Below are 9,407 nucleotides of genomic sequence, written 5' to 3'. Positions count from 1 at the left end.
GAGGGTTATACGGGGTCTGTTGAAGAGAGTCAAAAGAACTGAGAAAATAGTTGCGCGGTTGAAGTGGTTATTTGTTGTGATGGTGGTGTTGTTTCTAAGGATTTGGCTTTGCTGATGCTGGTGGTTTGAAGAACAATGTAGTATTTTTATGATATGTTGGTGATAATGGTGTTGTAGTTGCTGCTATTAGTTCAAGAACAATGTAGTATGTTGTAAGTGGGTACTAGGAATTTGGCCTTTTGTTAATGTACACTATCTTGTTATGAATGAAATGGCAATGAACAATTTTTGATGAAAATTTAAGTTCGGCTGCACTTCCATATTGTGTTATGAATGAAATACAAATTTATATTGATGAACTGAAAACATAACTGCCCAAACATATTTATGAATTGAAAAAATAAATGCCCAAACATTCAATTACATAATGTGATGAACTAGCATTATATCGAAGCTAAAAAAAAAATAGAGCATTGTTTTGGTCTACAGATTACAAAAACAGAGATAAGTGCCCAAACTAGTAAACGCTAACAGAGCATAATGTATCAAACATAGCATAACTTCCCAAACAAAGAACTGGCAGTGACATCTTAGATAACATAAACAAAAGCTGGTCTGCTTCACAGTGTAGATGCAGCTGAACTTGTTTGACTTGAAGGGTCTTTTTCCCTTGCTACACTCATTTGCTGAAGCTGTGACCTTGTAACTGCATTTCTTCCTTTAAACTTTAATTCGGGGGGCTTAAATCCAATGTCTATGTTAGTTGCAGATGTATCTTTGAATGTCCCAGTTGATATGACTCTCTTAGATGATATACCAGGCTGTAAAATATAATGAATTAGAAAAAATAGAACAATTCCAGCCCACAAACTGCATTACAATAAACTATACACCCTTACATTCAGGATAGTAGTTCCAGTCATAGTGTCAATAGGCAACATAATCATCTGGATCCATTTCTCTATCATAGAATGCACATATTGCATGTTGACATGGAATGCCCCTCAACATCCATGATCTACAAGTACATGTCATGGTCCTAAAATCAACAATGAATCTGTACACACCTTAATCAACCTCAAACCCATATTTTGCATTCCACATAACCTTACACATCCTAGAGAGGGCTTTGTTCTCTTCCAGTATCATCCTAGCCATTGGTGCAATGTCAGTAACCCAAGTCTCAGCAAACTTCCTCATTTCAATGGTTCTATTCGGGATTCTGTGCCTAATTTCTTCCAACATAGTTATAATAGACTTGTTCCTAGGACCTACTATCCAAGAATTAATGTTTCACACATGCTATTCTCAATAACATCACACTTTGAATCTTCTCTAAAGTATGCCCTACACCAATACTCTTTATCATACTTCAACAAGTCTTCACATATCTTATAACCAAGCTTATTCATTGCTTCCAATTCTTCCTTGAATTTCACTTCATAAGATGCTTTGGCACATCTCCAGAATTGTTTCCTCCTTTCTTCACCTCTCTAGTTTTTGGACCAGTTAGACCAAATGTGTCTAGCACACATTTTGTGTTCTGCCATTGGTAGTAATTCCCTTATAGTTGGTACTAGTCCCTACAAAAAATAGTAATAACTGTTAGTGGACAGTATATATATAAAGCAGGAAAAAGAAAAATTAAAAGTTGATTGTAACTTTACGTTTTGCATATCTGACATAACAGTTAATCCAACACCATCTCCTAACTGTACATCTGCAATCAAATATGTGATGAACCAAATACAAGAGTATTTTTTCTCTTGATCAACTACATCCCATGCAATAGGAAATATTTGATTGTTCCCATTTCTACCAACTGCAACAAGTAACTCACCCTTGCAGATTCCCTTTAGAAAATAACCATCAAATCCTATGATCCTTCTGCACCCTTATAACCATCCTCTTTTCAAAGAATCTAAACATAGATAGAAATAGACAAACAGATTCTTGCGAGGAAGAGTCTCACTATCTGTTCTAATCCAGCAAGAACTCCCAGGATTTGTTTGCTTAATAATATCAGCATATTCATCAAGTCTGTTAAATTCCATCTTCCTATCACCCATGAATTGACTTATCACCCTACACTTAGCCATGTAACAAATAGTCCTTCCAACATACAAACCTAACTTATCCCTGACAAAATCCTGAATTTCCCACAATTTAATATTTGGCTGGGAAATAATCCTATCTTTATACTTATTGGCAATGTACTTAGAAGTACATAATTTGTTCTTGTTTTTGGTGTTACACTTATGAGCTGGATGGTACTTTTTCATAATAAAGTCACATGAATCCCCATAAATGCTTGCATACAATTCCCAATTACACTTGGCTCCTTTACCCTTAACTCTAACCCTATCCTTTTCATTAGGCCTAATTGTTAGTTGCACTTTGCTCTCCACATCATATGAGGCTACTGCTTTTCTAAACTCTACAGCATTTTCAAATACCATACCAAGCTCAAAAATAGCAAGGTAGCAGTCAAGGTCAAACCTTACCTTTTTACTTCTCCTTCTAGGAGGTAAGTCAATACCCCTTTTAGCTCAAATATCTAATTCATCTGTGCTATCATCACTTCCAATATCAGAACTGGTGTAGTAGTCTTCATCCCCTCCTAATTTTCCCGCAAACCTGTCCTCCTTATATTGGCATCCTATTCTGAAAGAGGATATTTAGCTTTACATACTAGCACTATTCCATATGTACTAACATCCCTTTTATCGAGGGCGCTGCATCTTCAATTGATGCAGGTGGTTCTTCAGCGGACAACTTTGGTTCGCATTAGCAATTATTCTCTATTTAGCATATTTTGGTGAGCCCTACTCTATTCCGGGCCTGATGTCACTTGATATTGTACTTTGTGTTTTGAGGTATAGCCAGGGCCTTGTCGCCAGCACTTCCATACAACTCTTCTACTGTACCTAGAGGCTCCGTAGACATATTGTGAGTTACATTTATGTTGTGAAAGTCAAAACTAGAAATATTGTATTTGTACCACATGTTCCACTTCAAACTATAAATGGGTAATATATTTTGGGAATTATAAATGAAGCTACTAATGGTAATGGAATTGGTGTTAATTATGAAATCTTCTTAATGTTTAAATAATGGAATACATCTCCACTTTATTCATGCGCAAGGTCAGGTAGAAAGCATCTAGCAATCTTGCTTGATCAAGTTATCTCGTTTGAGCGTCGGTTGCACTCCCCGAGGTCGGGCGTGACATATTCGGCCTAGTGTGTCATCGTAGGGGTGCTCCGGTGTTGTTTGCGAAGATAAATGATTGTTCTATGCACATGTGTATGGATTATTGGCAGTTGAATACGTTTACAGTGAAGAACATGTGTCCATTGCCGTGCATCGATGACTTATTTGATTAGCTATAGGGTGCTAGAGTGTTCTCAAATATTGATTTGCGTTCAGGTTATCATCAACTAAAGATTCGAGATCTGCATATTCTGAAGACTGTCTTTAGGGCTCGGTATGGTCACTACGAGTTCCTTGTGATGTCAATTTGGGCTGACCAACACCCCAGCAGTATTTATGCACCTGATGAACAGTGTATTCCATCCATATCTTGCATTCATCATTGTGTTTATTGATGACATTTTGGTGTACTCCCGTAGCTGGGAAGATCATGAGCAACACTTGAGGATCGTGCTGTAGACCTTGAGAGAGAGGAAGTTGTATGCAAAATTCTCAAAGTATGAATCTTGTCTTGATTCGATGACATTTTTGGGTCATGTAGTATTTAGTGAGGGGATCAAGTTAGATCCAAAGAAGATTGAAACATTGCAGAGTTGTCCTAGACCATCTTTAGCTATGAATATTCAGAGTTTCCTTGGTTTGGCTAGGTATTATCGCCGTTTCGTAGAGGGTTTCTCATCCATTGCTGCACCTATGACCAGATTGACCCAGGAGTGTGAGGTGAGCTTTCAAAATCTTAAGACTTCTTTGACTACAGCCACAGTGTTGGTGTTACCTACAGATTTGGGGTCTTACACTATGTACTGTCATGCCTCATGTTTTGGCCTTAGCGCGGTGTTGATGCAAGACAGTTGGGAGATTGCATGCGCGTCTAGACAGTTGAAGACCCATGAGAAGAATTATCCGGTTCACGACTTGGAATTGGCAGCTATTGTCCATACATTGAAGATCTGGCGGCATTATTTGTACGACATCCATTATGAGGTCTTTACCGACCACTGGAGTCTACAACATTTGTTCAAAAAGAGAGATCTTAACTTGCGGCAGCGGCGATGGTTAGAGTTACGTAAGGACTATGATATCACTATTCTATATTACCCCAGGAAGGCCAATATGGTGGCCGATGCCTTGAGTCAAAAGGCAGAGAGTTTGGGTAGTTTATCATATCTACCGGCAACGGATAAGCCATTAGAATTGGATGTTTAGGCCTTGGCCAGCTAGTTTGTTAGATTGGATATTTCAAAGCCCAGTCATGTTCTTGCTAACGTGGTTTCTCAGTCTTCCTTATATGATCGCATCAGAGAGTCTCAGTATGACGACCCTTATTTGCTTGTCCTTAAGGACACGGTATAGCACGGCGATGCCAAGGAGGTTTCTATCGGAGATGACGGTGTGCTGCGGATGTAGGGATGATTATGTGTGCCCAACGTGGATGGGTTGCGCTAGATAATTCTTTAGGAAGCCCACATTTTTCAGTACTCCATTCATTCGAGTACCGCTAAGATATATCAGGATTTGAGGCAACACTCTTGGTGGAGGAGAATGAAGAAAGACACAGTGGAGTATGTAGCTCGGTGCCTAAATTGTCACCAGGTGAAGTATGAGCATCAGAGGCCAGGCAGTTTGCTTCAGAGACTTGAGATTCCCGAGTGGAAATGGGACCGTGTCACCATGGATTTCGTTGTTGGGCTTCCACAGACTAAGAAGAAATTTGATGCGGTATGGGTGATTGTGTACAGAATGACCAAGTTGGCTCATTTCATTTCGGTAGCGACTACCTATTCTTTAGAGCACCTGGCTTAGGTCTATATCCGTGAGATTGTCCGACTTCATAGCATGCCGGTATCCATCATCTCTTACCAAGGTAGGCAGTTCATGTCATGCTTCTGGAGAGCTGTACAGCGTGTGCTAGGCACACAGGTTGAGTTAGAGGATATGTTTCGTGCCTGTGTTATGGATTTCGGGGGTTCTTGGGATTATTATTGCCGCTTGCGAAGTTTGCTTACAACAACAGCTACCAATCGAGTATTCAGATGGCTCCTTATGAGGCCCTATATGGGAGACGGTATCATTCTCCAGTTGGTCGGTTGGAGCCTAGAGGGGCAAGTTGAGCCCTAGGTATATCAGACCCTTTGAGATCCTTGAAAGGATTGGTGAGGCGACCTACAAGCTTGCATTGCCACCTAGTTTTCCTGCGGTTCATCTGATGTTCCATGTTTCTATGCTCCGGAAGTATTATCGAGATCCGTCTCATGTTTTAGACTTCAGCATAGTCCAATTGGATGAGGATTTAACTTATATTAAGGAGCTGATGACAATCTTGGACAGACAGGTCCTAAAGTTGAGATCAAAGAACATTGCTTTAGTGAAGGTTCAATGGAGGGGTCATCCGGTTGAGGAGGCAACTTGGGACACCGAACACGACATGCAGAGTAATTATCCTCATCTATTCACCACTTCAGGTATGTCCTTATGCACGTTCGAGGATGAACGTTTGTTTTAAGAGGGGGAGAATGTAACAACCCAATCGATCATTTTATGTAATTACTCCCTGTTACCCTTTTTTATGCTTCACACGTATGTGTTTATGATTTTATGACTTGTGGGATTGGTTAGTTTTGTTCTGGGAAGCTTACAGGTTGATTTAGACCCTTTGATTCTTGACTTAGAAGTTTAAACTAGAAATGTTGACCAAACTTTGACTTTAGTGAAAACGACCACGGAATGGTGTTTTGATGATTCTGATAGCGTATGCCCGGAATTGATTTCGGAAGTCCGTAAGTTGATTTGTGTTGTTTTGAAGAAATTTGGCAATTGAAAGTTGAAAAGTTTGACCGTATATTGACTTTTAGCTTTCGAGCTCGGAATTTGATTTTGGGATTTGGAATAGATCCGTTATGCTATTTAGAACTTGTTTGAAATTTTTTATATCATTTGGAATTGGTTTGATAGGATTCAGACGTTTAGTTGTAATTCTTGAGATTCTTGAACTTTACTTTGAAACTTATGCGTTTTAGTGTTTGATCCGTAGTTTTAGATGTTATTTTAGTGTTTTGATTGCGTGAGTGAGTTCGTATGATATTTTAAGACTTGTGTGAGTGTTTTTTTGGAGCCCAGAGGTCTCGGATGAGTTTCGAACATGTTTCAGAATGGATTGAATTGAAATTGAACTGCTGGTGTTGCTGGTGCCCAGTTATTCAATTGCGAGCACCAGCCTCGCAATTGTGAAGGTGATAGTGGAGGCACAGATGTTGCAATTGCGACTTCCCCTTCGCATTTGTGAAGTCATAAGGATTTTGGCTAGGTTCACATTGCGAACATTTGTTTGATTTTGCGAGGTTCCCAGCTTTGCAATTGCGAAGCCTTGTGTCGCAATTACGATAATGATTGAGGTTGCCAGGGTTCGCAAATGCGAGCCCTGGTCCGCAATTGCGAGGGTTCGCAAATGCGAATCCTGTGTCGGTTTTAGAACCCTAGACTCCGTAGGAGGCGGTTTGGAGAGGGGATTTTCATCTAGAAACTTTGGGTAAGTGATTCTAATCTATTTCAAATCATATTACATCAATATATCTTAAATTGTAACATCCAAATCATATGAATCGAAGTGAAAATTTGTGAAATTTTGACAAGTTTTTGAAAAATAAGAATTTGAGTTTTCAAAGTCAATTCGGACTCGGATTTTGAAACTAATCACGTATATGAACTTTTGGGGTCATGGGTAGTCGGAATCTACCATTGGACCCGGGTTTTGACCGGACGGTACAAAGTTGACTTTTGTTGACCTTTTAGAAAAAGTGTAAAGATCATGGCTTTATCGATTGTAATTGACATTCCTTGCATTGTTTGATGATTTTAAGTCAATGTTGGTTAAATTTGAGACGTGTAGAGGTGAATTTTAGGAGAAAAGCTATTTTCGAGAGTTGAATTGGCCTAGTTGAGGTAAGTAACTTGCCCAAATTTGTGTGGGAGAACTACCCCTTAGGAATTGGGATTGATTGTGTCATTTGTGTTATGTGAAAGCTGTGTACGCAAGGTGATGAGTGGGTACACGGGTTGTACATGGTATTTGACCGATTTAGGCTACTTAGGCTCTTTCCATGCTTTAATTGAATTGTTATAGTATGTTCTATATTCTCATAGTCAATCTACTCTTATTTGTGTTAGTCTATCTTCACATGCCTTAAATGACTTTGTTAATACTTGTCAACATCTTACTCTATATTTTGCTCTTATGCTTTAGTTGAACTTTTTGCCTCTCTTATTGTTACATGTTATTCTTTTCCTTGTTGATTATTATTATTTGAAGTTATTGTTACATCCTATCCCTTTCCTTGTTGATTTATCATTGTTGAAGTCATTCTTACTAATTATCTCTTTCATTGTTGATTATCCTTATTTGAAGTCATCGGTTTAAGTTATCTCTTTTATGGTGAGTTATTCTTATTTTGTATCGTGGTTACACATTATCTCTCTCATTGTTGAGTTGTTGTTGTTTAAGTTGTGAAAGCCGTATCACATTTAGGCAAAGTGTTAATTGAGACATCTTTCTTGTTGAGAAGTTTTACATTCATTGTTATTGTTGATATTCTTGCACACATTGTGGTTGAGCTATGGGTTATTATCTTGGAAATATTGATATTGTTGATTATTGGCAAGTTGTGGCTTATGGACACTTGAGGTGCTAGTTCTTATTGTGATGTGATATTGACGCGCATGCGGCGGTATAAGTCTAGGGGTTAATGTGCATGCGGCAGCATAAGGTAGGACTTATGTGCGTGTCGATTGTAAGGAAATTACGTGAAGCCTGATACGCAGCGCCTTCCTGAGGTTCCTTGGAAGGGCAACATAAGGCTAAGCAAGCGATGTCAGTGCGATTGTTGTCTGCCAACTAAGGTCCCCTCCGTACTCTAGACGAGATTATCAGTGTCGTACCCCGAAAACCAATGTTGTGAGCACTTGAGAGAATTGAAATGAGCAATTGAGAATGAAAGTTGATTGCATTAATGAATGAAAGCTATTAAAAAAGACTACGCGGTGTCGGGGGGGACACCAGTACAGAGAAATGTTTGCTTGCTTGAATGTTTGAATGCTTGATCCCCCTTAATAATGCTTAAAAATAATAAATCAAAGTTACATGACTTGACTAATGAAAGTTGTAGAAGCACACTAAAAGTAAATGAAGTAAAACTACTCTATATTTACAATGAAAAGGACTTAGTCTTCTACAAGAGAGAACCAAATCCATTGGCAGCAACTTTGTCTTGAGCATCAGGGTCTGCGCGTGCGGTGCTATCGGCGTGTGCGACACTATTTGGATCTTCCTGCGGCTGGGCGCTGACGCTTGGCATCGGATCTGCGCGCGTGACACTGTTTGTGCACGCGACGCTATTGGCAACATGATGGTCTGTGCACATGGCACTATTGGCATTCGCCAGCTGCTGGGCACTGGCAAGAACTATCGGTGTGGCGACAGAGGCACATGCACGCTTGTCACTTGGCATTGCCGAGACCACGGGGCCGACCGTAGCGCTAGGCATTGGGAGGCTTGCCAGGATGCCACGGTGCACGTCCAAGGGGTCATGGGGCATTGCTGGAAAGTAGCCCATGACATTCTCCCCCACTTGAGTTGGCGACGTCCTCGGAACCTTACCTGCAAGATGATGATTGATTAGGCTCTTGTTGTCTTGGAGGTCTGTTCCCCTCGGTCTTGTGAGGTGACTTTGTGATTGATGCTCCATGTCATTCTGAAATGATTTGAGGAGGCTGACATGGAATACTTGATGGATTTTCCACTAGGCTGGGGTATTCACCTAGTATGTGGATTTCCCAGTGTGTCTTTCAATGGACAAAGGTCCGATGTGTGTTTGCAATAAGCGAGGGTCGTGAGTCCTCACTGCAAACAAGTACCTCTTTGGGATTCTTACCATCACTTTCTCTCCTGCTTGATGTTGGACAGAGCAAAGGTTTTGTTTGGCATACCTTTTTGCCCTCTCTTGGGCTTTGACAAAATAGCTCTGCACTATCTCCAAATTTTGCTCCCATTCCTTCGAGAAACTGGCAGCTCGAGGTGAGTTTGGCATGTTTGGTGCATTCACAGTCTGTGGGAGTAGCAGTTGCTGTCCGGTAACAATTTCAAAAGCGCTTTTGTGGGTACTAGCGCACTTTTGTGAATTGAAACACAGTTGAGAAGCATC

At 40.2% G+C, this 9,407-nt stretch overlaps 1 protein-coding gene across 1 annotated transcript; it reads right to left on the bottom strand.

The window, feature by feature from the left end:
* Positions 1 to 1,274: 1,274 nt before the first annotated feature.
* On the bottom strand, positions 1,275 to 2,459 carry LOC142171762 (uncharacterized). Its single transcript, XM_075235461.1, has 3 exons — positions 1,948 to 2,459; positions 1,668 to 1,887; positions 1,275 to 1,493 (listed from the first exon to the last, which is right to left on the bottom strand). The coding sequence occupies exons 1-3, from the start codon at positions 2,457 to 2,459 to the stop codon at positions 1,275 to 1,277; spliced, it is 951 nt and encodes a 316-aa protein (XP_075091562.1).
* Positions 2,460 to 9,407: the final 6,948 nt, after the last annotated feature.

The sequence above is a fragment of the Nicotiana tabacum genome, chromosome 17 (assembly GCF_000715075.1).
Source record: "Nicotiana tabacum cultivar K326 chromosome 17, ASM71507v2, whole genome shotgun sequence".
In the NCBI taxonomy this organism is placed as follows: Eukaryota; Viridiplantae; Streptophyta; class Magnoliopsida; order Solanales; family Solanaceae; genus Nicotiana; species Nicotiana tabacum.
Note: the sequence above shows the minus strand (reverse complement) of the source record. Positions and strands in the feature narration are given on the sequence as shown.

Bases quoted from the DNA above. Each gene is read 5' to 3' on its own strand.
- LOC142171762 (XM_075235461.1), bottom strand. From the start codon at position 2,459: ATGGTATTTGAAAATGCTGTAGAGTTTAGAAAAGCAGTAGCCTCATAT. The intron at 1,888-1,947 runs GTTTGTCTATTT...ATAAGGGTGCAG, and splicing joins ACTCTTCCTCGCAAGAATCT to AAGGATCATAGGATTTGATG. The intron at 1,494-1,667 runs GTAAAGTTACAA...TCCAAAAACTAG, and splicing joins TTATGTCAGATATGCAAAAC to AGAGGTGAAGAAAGGAGGAA.